This window comes from Clavelina lepadiformis, chromosome 2 (genome assembly GCF_947623445.1).
Source record: "Clavelina lepadiformis chromosome 2, kaClaLepa1.1, whole genome shotgun sequence".
NCBI classification, from domain to species: domain Eukaryota; kingdom Metazoa; phylum Chordata; class Ascidiacea; order Aplousobranchia; family Clavelinidae; genus Clavelina; species Clavelina lepadiformis.
In genome coordinates this window covers 25,404,438-25,420,179 of record NC_135241.1, presented here as the reverse complement: position 1 = coordinate 25,420,179, position 15,742 = coordinate 25,404,438, and the positions used below count along the sequence as shown (strand labels likewise).

The following is a 15,742-nucleotide window of genomic DNA, read 5'->3' as shown; positions in this document are numbered from 1 at the left end:
AATACCGTTTGCCAGAATGGCTTTTATTGTAGGTGCTGTACACTTTCTCAATATTACAAATAACCGAGAACACAAGTCATGTGACTGTTTACACGATATCTACTGATTCAATCACCACGACTACAGTAGTACGGTATTACATATGTCTATAACTTCGCGTCTGTGACTGAGGTTCTGAGGCTCTGCGAGAGTCTAGCACAGAAGTTCAAGCTTATAAAACGTGCTGCGATGTGGCGGAAATATATGACAAAAAAAGCATGAACATTTCAAAGCGTGTGAACGAGAAAAACAGTGCGTTTGCAATGCAAATTACATTCGGTTAAGTTGGAAACAGTTTCTTGGAAGCGACTTGGTAACGTACAAATAAGGAGCTTTCACACGAAGGTATTCGTAGCAAGTTTTCAAATATACCAACGATAGTTTGCAGTGTTCTGAAAAGCAAGTTTATAAACTCCAATTACTAGCTGGAAAACTCTTTCCTAAGAATGATGTGGCGGGACTGAAAGTTTAAAAACTCCAATTGTTCTGGAAAACACATTTCTAAGAATGACGTAAGGATTTTACAAAAGCCAGCCAAGCCGCCACATATGTAGTGGTCGCGTTCATTGCTATAGCGTCATTGTATTGAACAACTTTTTCCATTCTTTCGTCTTTTAATTAGAAATTAATAGTTTGAGTTTTCTATTGTGATGTAACACCGTTTAGCATTGTGCTTTTGTTTATGCTCTCTACGATTAATATCGAAATAATGGGCGATACAGTTATCATCAACATAATTTCATTTTATTATTCAAGTCTTACGTGTTTTATAACTATAACGTGCAATCATTGTATAAAGAGATTAATTTTTATAAATTAATGCTATAATTAAATCACTTTCTAATTGAAATTAGTTTGATTCGTCGTGGGTTCGTCGAGTTCTTTGAATAGTTTAAGTCCTTTGTAATGAAATCTTTGAGAGTTTTTTCTAATTATTGCGTTTGGTTTATTTCATTTGCTCTTGCTCGCTGATCAACAGTTGAATTATCAGTAAATGTCCCGCTTTTCACAACCTCGGAAGCATCTTTTACATCATCATCATCATCATCATCATCAATCATCAGAAGCATCATCATCGACCACATCTTTTTGCTGTAACCAGCCAGCTGCAGAAAGGGTCACATAACTATGAACTGTCTATTACTACAATATTCATTGAAAAAAATATCCTGTGACGAACTTTTCAACCCACAATTTTCTTGCAAAACATGTGGAAATATTTCAAAACATGCTGTACCATTAGTGTTACTCAAAACCTTGTCATTGACCCGCTCGGTAGCGAAGAAAAACAAGCAGGACGAACTTGGTAACCGGGGCTCAAGCGATGACGAATCATTGCTGAGTTATATCAAAGTGTTTTATTTTTTTATTTTTCAAAACCAGGGAAATTTTTATGACGGCATAAAAAGTTAGCACCGTCTGTCTATCACATCATATATTCTTTCCCGTCATATACCGAGTTTAAGTTGTGTCGAAGATTTTTCTCAGACCAAGGATAAAAAGATTGTGTCACTAAACCATATCGTTTGTATTTGAATGTTTTGCTCTGAGGCGCCACATTTTCTTGTGGCTTTTAAAATTCATTCTCAAAATCGGGAATTTTTACGTACGGGCAAGATCAGTTTGCACCGGTTCTTGGTTTTAATCCCTGTACAATGGCACTCACAGCATTTTACGAAACTGCAGTTACAGAGCGAACGCAATTAAAATACCAAGTTACTATTCCACCCTATATGGGTCATGCAGCCTGTTGTTAAATATAGGCGGTTAGGTTAGGAGAATGGGTAAATTGCATAAAGTTGATTTTAGCTATTTCAGGTTTTGTTTGAGTTAAGTTTATATTAGAAAGTAAATGTAGGTTTATTTTACGCTACTATGTTATAAAATTAAAGTTAGATTAACAAGGAACTGTGAAAAATAGCTTCAAACGCACGATTTTTTCCGGTGAAGTAGAGGCAGCCATAAGAATAAGCTCATGATTGCAAGTAACTTGTGCTATCTTTATAATGTTCTTTGAGTAACACGCAAAGGTTAGCTTAGAAAACAGGGCCTCAAGCGATGAAGAATCAAAGACTGAGCAAAGAATTTCCTTAGTCTGAAGATAGAGATTACCAAACCATGAACAACGCATGCTTTTGTTCAGACTACTCAGATGTGCCACGGCTAGCCAAATGTCTATACGATTGACTACAAATTTTAATCATTCTCTAGTGTATACCTAGGTTACCACTTGTAACTATAGATTTATCTAACACTGAAACTTAAACACTTGAGCACTAGGGAATTTCTGCTCCTTGGCAGTGTTTTATTCAAGTAAGAAGCTATTTTGAATTTGGACTTTGGATAATTTCTTTGTCACTGAATAATATAAATAATTGATTCAGTTTCATTGAATTTATTTTAAACTTTAAAATTGATTTTTCTATTCTTGAACCAAAATAGCATCACAGTCTCACAGACCGTTGAGTTGAATTATCACTGAGTAAAGTGATAATGAGAGCACTCTGCTTCCATTATTGCTGTTGACTTAACACAATGAGAAACCGTAATTCCTTATCAATAGACATTTGGAATCAAGCATTGGATCCACCTTTACCTTTAACCTTGTAATTATGAGGAAAAGATTTGGTCGTTATTTTTGCACCAAAAATATGTGGGGTGTCACATTTCAGGTAAGTACTTATTATAAATTTATGTTACTGGCACAAAGAATATTCTTCTTAACTTCGTGTTGTAAAGATCAATTATAAGATAAATGCAATTATTTTGTGCTAAAATATAACTGCTGTGATGCTTAACTTTTGATGCAGCCTATGACATATTTCATCAGCATATATATTGTATGATATAAACTTTTTAAATGAGTGCATTGCTCATTTCCAAGTAAAATAATTAGCAATGAGAAGCAATTGGACATTTGTTATACACTGAAGCTGATATTAGTCCCACCAATCATAAACTGTAAAGTTAAATTTATTGCGACATACTTGAGTTTGCTTAATTAAAAGCTATGACGTCATATTTCAACAAAAAACTAAAATTCCAAGTAATGTCAAAAGGACTATTTGACATTACTTGGAATTTTTGGAAAGCTAAAAAGTGTTAGTCCCATTGTTGCGATTGTGTATTTAACATCCGGAAAATAGTGGGTTGTTAATAGTCCAATAGTTCCAAACACATTTAGTGCATACAACCTAATGTTGAGTTAGTTTGCATATATATGGTATATCACTACTGCATGTTGCAAATAGAAATAGTGACCATTTTAACATTTAACTTTAGTGCAGTAATGAGCAATTTACAAGATGAATACAGATATGTATTGCCAAAATGTCATTGTAATAATATTTAACCATGTTAAATGCATCATATAACAGTGGTTTATCCACCAGAGGCATCTGATAGTAGTCATACAAATATAGACACAAGGAAGTAGCATTAGCAGGAAGAAGCAGCAGTTGTATGTTTTGATACTATTACTGCTTCTTTTGTATTTTGAAGCTGGCATTGTTACCTGGGTAGTATAATTGCTATCCATACAGCATTGATCTTTTTCTTGGATAAATTTCAGTTTAATCTGTTAGTTTAACTAGGACTTTTCATTATAATATACAAGTTTGTTTTAGTTTAAATGTAACAGTTTTCTTACGATTTGTTTGTGAAATGTAAAAGTATGAGATGTTTATTATTAAAATATCAAACAAGGCTGCATAACGCAGATTACCTGTTTCAATGTTGTTTGCATAGAGAAGCTATGTCAGTAACACTTGTTTGATCAACACGCTTTGTCAACTCAGTGTTTAAAATGAAAGTAAAATAAAGTCAACTGTTTGCTTCAATGTGCCTGACCATTAGTTGCAGCCATTTGGTTTTAGGGCTGCATAATGGAATTTCAATTAAGTAAAATAAGTTATGATTGAAAATCCAGTTTAAATCCAGGTAAAAGTTTAATTTAAAAGAGAAAAAGTAACTACCTTCTTAAAAAGTGATTGGCTTAAACATTGTATCTAAAATAGCTAGAATAATAATAATAGTATGTTACAAGTAGATTAAGAAGTAGTAAGTAAGCACTTAAGTACTTGTAATTTACTACTTAACTCATCTCAATTTGATATGAACAACATAGACAATATGGAATGTGTATGGCCTTATATTGGTGATATGATAAACATGACTGATATGGATGGATGTGTGGGTTGTGACATGAACAGGTGGCAAGTATTTAAAATATTGAAAAGTCGACTGGATATCAATGGTCCGTCTTCATTTGTGAATTTGAAAGCTTTTATTTTGTGTTTGTTGTTTTGCTTGGGCGATGACAGTGTGACCAGGTTCTAGACGTTTTTGGAGTGCATGAGATTTTTATGTCATTATATTCCTTTGTTGGTTGTTGAAATTAATGTACTCCAGTTTTAAACTTTATGCTAATTCAGTCTTGATTTGGCATGTTATGTGTTTGCTCAGTGTAGAGAGCGACAAACATCCATTCCAACTGATGAAGGATGGTATTGTCAGCTCAGTAGTCGAGTGGTTTGAGCGCTGGCCTTGTAATAATGTGTTCCATGTTCCATGTTTGATACCCAGTGGTGCCATACCGTTGTAATGCATGTTAAGGTTGGGTAAGGCATGTTAAGGTTTCTTCCTTGTTTATGTAATAATGTTGGACTTTATGTTGGTTGTCTTATTCGTGAACATGACTTGTCTTATTATATTCTCTGTAATATATTAGATGTATAATTCTTTGTATGAAAATAAAAGATTGAATGCAAATTAATTTAAAACATTGGATCTTGAACATGGAAAACTTTGCAATAAGCTTATCAGGTAAAAGTGTTTCCATTTTATCCTGAAACATTGACATACATGTACGAGAAAATTTTACAAATTCTAAAATTTGTTTTTTATGACATAAAAGAAACTAATAAAATTAAACTTCAATTAATGTTCAACATACTAAACAATGATTAGGAAAGAATTCATCGAAAATTTCATTTTTTAATCATTTTACATATGTCTTTGTTGTAATATTTGTCTTAATATTTTTGACATAGTAAAACAAAAACCAGGGACATAAGCACTATCAATTGATAAGTAATGTTGTTATGTATTTACAGTTATTATGTTTTGTTATTGAAAATATATTATGATAATAATATAATATATATAATATATTACATTATATTATATTATTACATATATATATTATATTATATGTAATATATTACTTATTATGTTTTGTTAAATACAGTTATTGAAAAATTATTATGTTTTGGTCTTTGTATTTACAGTGATTCTACAAAGCGCAGCTATAATACATGGACAAAGCATATCCCCACTCACCACACCACACCCTATACAGGCAACCGACTCCACACAACTTTATCACTGCTACAGTTTCACCACTATCATCGGTGATCTCATCAGGAGGAAACTTTATTGTTGACTGGGGATTTGATGGGGTATGTACTCATCTATTACCAAATGATGACTACAAATTACTGTGGTTTTGTTTTTACTTGGTTAATGTGGTTGTTTAGTTGTAGTTATAAACTTAATTATGTTTTTTTAAATAAGAATAAATGTCAAATGAAAGTGCTTCAAAGATACATCTTTTATAGGACTTATTATGAATACTTTAAACACTATTTTTTTGCAACAAATAATAAACTGTCAGCAGCATAAAATTTGAATCGATAAACATGAAATCACAACTTCAATTACTTTTACAGACTCGGGTTGCCCAGGCAGGATATGTCGCATACCCTGTTGTTGTCAGCGCTGTCGAATCTTCCATCTACTCCAGTCGAATGAATATCAGGTGACTATATGGGTTGATATTTAGATGGACGGATGATGAACTCTTTGAAAATCTTTTTCAACTTGAATTTTATTATGAATATATTTTTATGAATATATTTTATTATGAATTATATACTTGTCATTAACAGCTTAATATACGTTGCATAAAAATTCATAAAAGTTTATCTCAAAACATTTCCAGTGTTATGTTATTTCATTCATTTTATCCACAATATGCAAAATCATTAGTTATTAATATTTCTTTACACAGACTTGCACATGTAGAATTTGTTGAATAAACCTTGAATAAGTGATGTTGATGTAATGATTATATTATTTATTATAAGATTATTTATTATAAAATGGCTTCAAATGAACTGAGGTACCTCATAGATGTAACATGTCACTTATCTCCACCAGTGTAGTTGCTATGTCAGCATCAAACTTCACCACACAACTTACCATTGCACAACTGAAAGCTGACGAAGATGGATATCTGGTTGAACTTGGTGATCCTGGTGTCGGTTCACAATCCATTGCACTTAATATAAGAGGTAAATATAATCTTGACAAAGAAAATTATCTAATGGTAAATTGTAAGAACCTAAGACTTACCTAATTGTAACCTAAGAATTGCGTTATAAGAGGTAAATTGTCTATAGTAGCTTATATTGTCTATAGTAGTACCAGTACTAGCTAAAATAGCATGAACACCATAAAACAACTAGAGGTCCACCAAAATTTCTGCAGGTCGAATTGATTCGGCTGAATTTATAAAAAATTCCCAATTTCAGTTCAATTTGGCCAAAAACCGAATATTGCAGATTATCATAAAAACCTGCTTGAAATTTCCTTCATTGTAGGAAAATTGTAACAACAGTCGATGTGATTGTTGTTGTTGCACATAATTCGAAAAGTGAATCATATCATCCATGGCGGCATTCATTATAACATGGTGATGGAAGCTAGTGTGATCAAAATTGACAGTGGTCAAACGTAGTAAATGTAAAAATGTAGTAAAATGCAAGCTGCGTAAAAATAAATAAACTAAAAACAAAAACAATTTCTTTATTCGACAAGACACTTGTGGAACAAAGACAAACAAACAGCCTAGATGAAAAATGGCACTGCTGATACATACATAATGTATCATTTGGATGTTTACAAGCTGAACTTCAAATATTTTGTACAAAATCTATATGCACGACTACAAGATGATGTAATCTTTTCATAATAAAATTTGATTTTCTCTCATTTCTTTAATAACATAAATTTGATTCAACGCAATTTATGTTTATAATATATTATAATATCTTTTGCTTTTTAAATAAAACATCAGTTGTATTTTGCTTGGGCCAAAAAACTTGCACTAACATCGTAATGTAAAGTAGGCCGACTTAATTATGCTACTTTATACATTTGATTCTAATAGATGTGCAATTTACCACAGATTGCAACTCCTCACTTCCATATGATGTTGTTGTGGATGCAACTTCCAGGATATTCAACTCACCAGGAACGTTTGCTTGTTCTAACGGAGGAGACTTGTTTTACTCAAATGGTACAATGCTGACATCTAGTGACACTACTTGTCTCTCTTCAGCAGAATGGAGTGGTCAGAATAATCTGCAATGTTGGACTGGTTAGTTTTGTCAACTCAACATTTTAGTTAATTTTGAAATTTTCAATAATTCAAATAATAACAAGTTAATTTCTTGGGCATGTTTTGATATTGTTTAAATGATGATTTGTATTTAGCGCCCATTGTAAGCTTCACAAGCAGCTCAGTTGTCGGCAATAAGCTGAGTGTGCCTGAAGGTGGAGCTCTCTCCATGGCCTGTGATTACAATGACGTCATTCCATCTGGTGATACTTCACGATTTTACGTTGATGAAAATCAGTTCGTCACGACTAAGGTCAGTTTTTTATTTTGATTTGTTCAACTTTGTTACATAGAATAGTAGAACTGTGTAATTGCTTTTGTTTAAATGAATGTATTTCACTCACCAAGGGAGAACCATTCATATTGTCTTCATTACAAAGAAGTGACAGCAACAAAGTAGTCTCATGTCAGGCTGTTACTCCTTATACTGATGTCCATCCTACAAGTGGAAAGTCGATGGAATATATTGTGGATGTATTATGTGAGTAAAAGATGTTTCAGGACAAAAGTTATATCACTTAATATTTTGATGCGATTGTCGCCAGTATATATATAAATGGACAAAAAAGAAATGTAAATTGATAAAAATGGATAAAATGGATGGATAAAATGGATATCGCTGTAAATGGATAAAAAAGAACAAAACAAAATTTTAAAAACGTTGGTATTGATATTAAATATTTCATCAAACTGTTGACAAACCTATGTATACAATTCAAAATTCTCTGAAAATTCTAAAATTGGTTTAACAAACCAAACATGAATTAATTGTTGAGGTAATAGTTGCAATTTGCAAGGTTTAAGCTTCATCTGATGCCCCCAAATATATAAGTTTGAAAGAATTATTATTGCTGTGATTATGATTTTCAATCCATAATGCTTTACAGTGAACTTAGTTAAGGTTTTATGTACTGCGAGCTAAAGGTGTGTTGCAATCAGTTTCATCAGTAATATGAAGGTGAACATTGTTCTCATACTTGATATGAAGGCCAATTCCTTGACCAGATTTTGATTTCAGCGTTATATGTACCCAAGTTAGTTCAATCAGGGCGGTGGTGAGAGAGCGATGTTCGAAATCATTACCATGTGACATTTGAGCCTTGATCTAATGGTTGCCAGTCACTTAAACTACTTGGCATGGGCTCTGCTATGTGTATTAAGTATTATATGATGGCATTAAATATTTTATGGAGTGAATAAATGAATGGGAAAAATCAATGTTGTGTGTGCAATAAATAATACACTGTTCTTGACAGATAGACCAAGTTTCGCAAAAAGCCAAGTTTCTGCATCAAACTTCTTCTTGGAAGTTGGAAATGATGAATATCTCATTAGATCAGACCAGAATCTGACATTAGTTTGTTCAAATGATGCAAATCCTGCAGCATCGTGCATATGGACAGTTTGTGGCAAAAGTTGTGTGAATATCTCATCTACACATACAACTGATTGCTACATGAATTACCATCTTAGCGCAAATAGCTCAATCTCTTGCACTGCTACCAATGATTATGGTTTTGCTTCAAGCAACATGCAAAAAGTTACCATTGTGCCTTTGACAAGTAAGATAGAACATATCATATAAGTTTGGATGTATCTATTAATCACACACAATTTCATCATTAAACTATGCAATCACAGTTTCAGTGTTTTTTTAAGGGTCAGTTTCATTTGGAAAAGCAGATGACATGCCTAAGAGAGATAGCATTGTGACCTCACAAACAGGCAACAATATGACACTGTCATGTCATATCTCATATGAAAACGAACTTGCAACAGAATTTGAAATAATTTTACCAAACGGCACTATCGTCAAACAACCAGTGCTTGAAGTGGTTTCCTTGACAACCGCTGATGCAGGAAATTACACTTGCGTTACAAATGACTTGTTCGGAAGCTTTGATGCATCAGTGTATTTGGACGTGCAATGTAAGCGCTGCAAATGACAAAAACCTTAATTTGACTTCTTTAATTTGCTTTGAACTTTTATTGATTCCCTGAAACAAGAACTAAAATTTCTTTTCAATCAGATGCTCCATATCAAGTAACTACAACATCATGTACTTGGGTCATTGAGGAAACTGGAGTTTGTGATGTCATAATCTTCTCCAACCCAGAAGTGGAATTTGCATCATTGGATATAAATAGTAAGAGCGGTTATATTTGATAAATGTCGTTGTATTTTTGCTAAAAACATTGCAATATTGCAGAAATATCGGTTGGAAACGATGGTCCGAATGTCGTTTTCAGCATTGGCCAGGAGCAACATTATTTATACAAAAAAACTAAGGTGGGGGAATGTTGTTTAAATATCAATTATATCCTGTAATGCTATAATTGAAATACGAGTATTGAAAGTTATAATTTCAAAATTAAATATGTGTTGAACCACTCAGGTAACATCCAATGACGAAGGAGCTTATGCTCTTGTACTGAGTCATCCTCTTCCACCGTACAACTACTCAATCGCGTTTAACATCGCTGTCATCAACAATCAACAACTGGATGTACCAACAATTGTCGGAGGGTCTGTGGCAGCTGTCATTGTCGTCTGCATAACATTTGTGGTCTCAGTTTATATTGTGAAGAAAAAACCAAAACAAAATCCAAAACGTAATAATCTCCTATAAATTACATTAATTGCACAGTTTAAAATTTAAATCATGTAATTTAATTTTTGTATGATTGTTTTAAGGTTCATTCAACTCGATTGAAAAACAAACAAACATAGGTAAATTGAACAATTTCAATTGAAATTACTGCTAGTTTCTTAAACGGTAATAAAAGTTAAGTTGTTTGTTCAAATATTTCATCAACCAGTGCGAAATAATAAGTATAATGTTAGCAGTTGCTCCGGAATGCATTGAAATCAAAGATCAGAATCGAGAAAACTTGCAGGTGAATGACTGTCAGCAAATTTGTGTTGATGCTAAGTTGTGAATCTTCAATAATTTTTATCAAATTTTGTAGTTTCAAGAAACCAATGGAGCTTATGAAAGTATCGACCGACCTTTGGAAGGTATAATATAAGGATTGCTTCGGGATGTTTGTCTGGCGAAAGAATAAATATAAATTTGTTTCAATTAAGTTTCTTTCTACTTGCAAGAATTAAACTAGATTGTCAGTCTCACTTTTATCAACTTGTTTAGAAAGAGATGGTTATCTGGCAGTCAACGTTGGTCAGTAACAAAACCCGGTAAGCAATTCCTTCAAAAAAAACTCATGTGGTTAAAAATACAAGTTGCAGCAGAAAAACCGCATGTTGTGATAATGTTTATCCTCAAGACTGAGGAAAGTCTTTGTACGACTTAAACCCTGCGTTGATTCCTCATCGGTTGATCCCTGAAAGTGAAAACTGAATATAATATTTAATACCTATTTAATTTAACGATAAATATCGGTATTTGCAATAACTGGATTTATTTTGGCAGCATTTTAAATTTTCTTCTTGCAAATACTTGTAACTCAAGGCCAGTAGAGCAAATGTCTAATTCACAAATCAGTAGCCTTAAAGTTTAATTGGATCTTTATTGCTACGATTGTTTAAGTCTGGACAGTGCAATGGTTAGCGCGTTTGAAACCAGTGCTATAAGTTAGAGCTTAATTCTGGACTGAAGTTAGTTTTTAAATACATGTGCTTTGTCTGCTCCACCCTGTACGCGAAGAAATTATTTTAGCAGTAAAATTTGACCAGGTAACTGTTCCCTTACATAAAACATAGGAAATTAAACATACAATAATTACGAGTTAGAATAGAATAATAGAGTTTTTTAGCGTCTTGTTTTTAATGATCAAATTTTTGTGAATTTCGATTATTTTTAGCTGCATGTAGCATAATTTTTTTCTGTTTTAGGTTTCACAATATGAAAACGCCTCAGATAGGCAAAACTATGACAAAATATATGGGCAATATGATGATACAATCTAGTTTGCAGATGGGAAAAACTCATAATATTGTTTATTCAAGAAGAGCACTAATTAAATTAAAATACAAATTGCTAAAATCTTTAAAATTGGATATAAATGTCATTATCAGGATTGCAGCGAGAACTACGACTACATATAAATTTACACTGATTCTGCCTCATTGTTTTTGGCCTTTTTAATTCGTTTTGTACATAGCGGTTTCCGGAAAGTTAGCAACAACCATGTTTGTTCTTATGTTGAAAAATGCTATTTAATATAGCGCGATGGTTTGTTTCTGTAAAAACTATTTTATTCTTATTGTTCCCAAATCATTTTAAAGACAAATGAGAAATATACAAACCATAAATATTATGGCTTCTTTGACCATAAAATTACTATATGTTGCTATATTTTTTTGTGGGTTACTTTCTTCAATCTGGGCCACTTCTGCGTGCAGCACAGTCAGAAGTTGTGGCATTGTCAGAAAGATTTGATTTTGCAAAACTCGGTGAAATAATTTTTAATTGTTTGTGTCCTGGTTTTATCAATTTCCGGTTTATCAAAGCGAATGATAATAATATAATCATCACTTCATCTTCTCGACGGCAATTTGATTTCATTGGCAGGTGTGTGGTGACGAACACAATGTCACGTGGACACCAATGTTCTGTCGTTTGAGGTTTATTCCGTATTATTTATTCATTGTTCCTTGTTTTATATTTTACCAACTTTATTCAAGAATCAAAAATATAACAGTTGATAGATTTGTGAACCACCTCGGCTGTTATTTTATTTATTAATTCGCCTACATTTTAGTATAGTTACGATTATCCAATTACAACCCTTCGACCCTCGCAGAATATCACAAGTCACAACCATGGAGTCATAACTATCTGAGCGCGGCAAACATTTTGAAATTAAAAAACACGCCAAAATAATTCACTTCTCAAGCAATGCATTATTTTGGTATAACACCGGACAATCTTTTCCCAATCCGATTTCATCCACTTTAAGCAAACATTTGCTTCTTTGGTGGTGATCATGGTGCATGCACTGCATGATGATCATCCCAGACGTCATTTACACAATCATGGATTCCATATGGGCAGGACCAACATCTCCCATAAGCTGCATTGCGATCTTTCACTTTCGGTCAAATCTGTGTTGTAAAAAGCAAGTAATGCAACTTAACTTTGAATTCAAATGACAACTAAAATGCTGCGAATAATACAAAGAGAAGACTCTCACCATGAACAGAAGCTTTTGGTTTCTTTTTGCTTTTATCAACCTCAGCATAAGCGGCTTCCACTTGATCTTGTGAGGATGATGCTTCATACAGAGGATTGATTTATTATTTATGTTTAAACAAATTAGATTTAAAAAACTGCCACACATAACATTAACCATAAAAATTTAATAAAATAATCAACATAATGGGACGAAGGTGTTGCATTGCCAACTCAACTTGTTAGCAAAGAAACAATTTTAAAACTTTACAAATCAGTAAAAACGAAATTATTTCTACCTTATTTCATTTCAACATGTGAAAACATTTGAACATGAATCATTAATTACCGTAGATAGCAAGGACATGCAGCAATTTTACCACTGACTTTGACACAAGTGAAATGTTTAAATTTCTTAAAACTTTAGATCTAAACTAGATCCATCACATCATTGTGATATATTACATCTAGGTTAAAACTTTTTTGTGTTGGATTTGGTGCTAATAAATTTGTGCGCCAATTGCACTTTATATTGTAATCACCTCTTCTTATCCTGCAAAGCACAAGCTCTTTATGTTGGAGCATTTCTCTGGTTGCATGAAATCGGTTGATGCTTTCTTATTTTTACCAAAACATCATTTTGCAAGGCCTGTAAATACATGCATGTAAGTGATTATTTTTTTATGAATCTAATTCAAGAAATAACGTGCAGAAAAAACTAAGGGAAGCTCATTTTAATAGCCACAACAAAAAAACACACTTGCCGTACAAATGGACAAACACATTTAGCAGCAAGCAAGCTAAGAAGCCCAGAAATACAAGAATTTTGAAGGCAACACATTGTAACATTATTTTAGTTCATGTTGTATTTATTACAATACGATGGAAAACCTTTGTTCTTTCTTCTTAATATCAATTTGTGCATATGCAGCACCAGGCTATTTTCTGGATGTCAAAGTTTCATTTCCACCACGAGCCCAACACTTGCAGCTTCCACTACTATCATTGTTATCTTAGATGTAGCAGCAAAAGTGCACCTGAAAAATGCAGCATGCTTGAACAGTAGCATCAGTGCTGTAGCAGTACTAATGAGGATTGAATTAAAGTGACAATGAAGTGTATAAGTTTATTAAGTTTTAGTAACGAGTGACTAAAAACTTAATATCGGCTAATTTTGAAAAAAATCTGCTTTAGAGAAGTTGTCAATCAAAATAAGACGCCATGAGGTTTGACTTGGGTGTTCATTGTCTGCTGATATTTTATGGTATTTTATGATTTATAAATTACTATTTTACTAATTGCGATAATATGGAGTCAATTATACAGTATAAGTGCCTTAGATTTTTCCCCATCAACTTATCTTGTCTTTCGACTTATCTCTATTTACCAAATACTACTACACTTTCAAAGTGGTGTTTATTTGCACTTTGGTATATACGTGGGAAGGTAGAAAAAAAATATTGGCTTCACACAACACGACATCACATACTGGTGAGTTAAACTTAAACAACAATGTATTTAAAAAATGATTAAAAAAAATTTCAATCTATTGCGTTTATTTACTTTATTTACTTTTATTTTTGTTACTATTTTTCTTAAATAATTGTAATGAGTTTGAGTTTTCAGTGCATGAGAAATATGTTGACTTTGACGAACACGTACAAAGCAGTGCAAAGCTGACTTTAATATTGACATTATTTTGCATTTATTGCTAAAGATTCGATTTGAATTTGGCAACGTTGAAATACCAAAATAAACTATTAGATTCGTAGAGAGGAAAACATTCAGAAGCATGGATAAGCGAATTATATTTTCTTAAACACTCTATCACTGTTCGATTTGTCATATTTTTCATTCGTGGTTTATATAAAAGAAATAAAGCGTGTGTACATAAATTTAAATAAATTCATGATTTGCAGACACAAGAAACAAACGCAGTTTATGAAAACCTGGAAAAGCTTGAGGAAGGTATCTCAGAACATTGTGTTAAGATAAACGTGAAGGTTTACAAACAACTACAAAGTATAAGTTACAAGTTCATTGCAAAATTAGTTCACGCTGTTGTAATAAAATATGATGCCTATTAATAAAGACGTAAAATATTTCATAAAGATACTTTCTCTGCCATTCTCTTAAAAATCAGGTTTATGTAAACAGACAAAAATTGCTACTTGGAAGTGAACGTTGGTGATCGACAAACTACCGTTTGTTTCTAAAATTGTTAATTTTTTTCTGTTTGCATTTTGCCTGTGTTGTAATTTAGAAAATATGCAGGTAAAATCTGAATTTATTTTATATACTTTGACAAATACAAAATTACAATATTTTTGAAATTATTTTTATAACATTATTGTGTTGTTGAGTATAACATCATCATCGTAAAACTAAAATCATCATAACATTGTGTTGGTATGTAGCATCATTCTACAACTTTATTGAGGTTACAATATTAAACGTAAATCAAAGGTTAGGTTATAAGACAAGTAGTGATGACGTCAGCAGTATCATCAGTCATCTGATTAATAATGACTCAATTTCTTGTTTAGGCAGCAAATTATGAAAATACCAAACGAGAACAAAATTATGAAATCATCGAAGGACTTTATGATGGAGAAATATAGAACATTGATGGAAAATCATTTAAAATATCATCTTTTTATGATGTATATTTTTTTAAAAAAGCACTTTCATGGCCCGGACTGAAATATAGCACCTTTGGGCATGAACGACATGAGCAGACTATTAGTATGATTATAAAAGTGTGAAGCGGTCAACGTTTCGTCGTAGAATCAGTTCCACTTGCATTGCTACGAACCTTGCCAATTTGCTCTGGTTATCTCATCTTACTGTAGTTAGCCTTATCTTTTGCCACTGCGTGGGCTTGGAAGCTGACGTAGTAAGAATAATTAATCACAATTTTCAATCCGGTTATAAGCGGATATTTTCTTTTGACTCCGTGATTGAAAGCATGTTGAGAAGCTCACATGCTCTGATTTGAAACAATATTGTTCTAGTATCAGTCTAATTTAACTATTTATTATACTGGTCCAATAAACATATTTGGATATTCAAAGCAGCTCTCTAACAATTTGTAATAGGCGCTGTAGAC

At 32.5% G+C, this 15,742-nt stretch overlaps 1 protein-coding gene across 4 annotated transcripts; it reads left to right on the top strand.

The window, feature by feature from the left end:
* The first annotated feature begins 1,743 nt into the window (after positions 1-1,743).
* Positions 1,744-11,495, top strand: LOC143446113 (uncharacterized). 4 transcript variants are annotated; one of them, XM_076945605.1, is made up of 18 exons: positions 1,744-2,352; positions 2,603-2,711; positions 5,328-5,498; positions 5,769-5,857; positions 6,259-6,392; positions 7,289-7,480; positions 7,597-7,754; positions 7,850-7,982; positions 8,758-9,063; positions 9,161-9,430; positions 9,532-9,648; positions 9,712-9,791; positions 9,898-10,114; positions 10,197-10,232; positions 10,347-10,399; positions 10,472-10,520; positions 10,651-10,697; positions 11,355-11,495. In XM_076945605.1, the coding sequence occupies exons 3-17, from the start codon at positions 5,355-5,357 to the stop codon at positions 10,686-10,688; spliced, it is 2,016 nt and encodes a 671-aa protein (XP_076801720.1). In that variant the 5' UTR covers positions 1,744-2,352; positions 2,603-2,711; positions 5,328-5,354; the 3' UTR covers positions 10,689-10,697; positions 11,355-11,495. The 4 variants fall into 4 exon arrangements, with proteins under 4 accessions (XP_076801720.1, XP_076801722.1, XP_076801721.1 ...); XM_076945607.1 differs by having other exon boundaries at positions 2,482-2,711; XM_076945606.1 differs by lacking the exons at positions 1,744-2,352; positions 2,603-2,711 and adding an exon at positions 4,000-4,863.
* The last annotated feature ends 4,247 nt before the right edge of the window (positions 11,496-15,742 follow it).

Excerpts from the sequence above, each read along its gene's own strand:
- LOC143446113 (XM_076945605.1), top strand. The coding sequence starts at position 5,355 with ATGGACAAAGCATATCCCCACTCACCACACCACACCCTATACAGGCAA. Across the intron at positions 7,755-7,849 it reads ATCAGTTCGTCACGACTAAG|GGAGAACCATTCATATTGTC; the intron begins GTCAGTTTTTTA and ends TCACTCACCAAG. Across the intron at positions 9,792-9,897 it reads ATTTATACAAAAAAACTAAG|GTAACATCCAATGACGAAGG; the intron begins GTGGGGGAATGT and ends TGAACCACTCAG.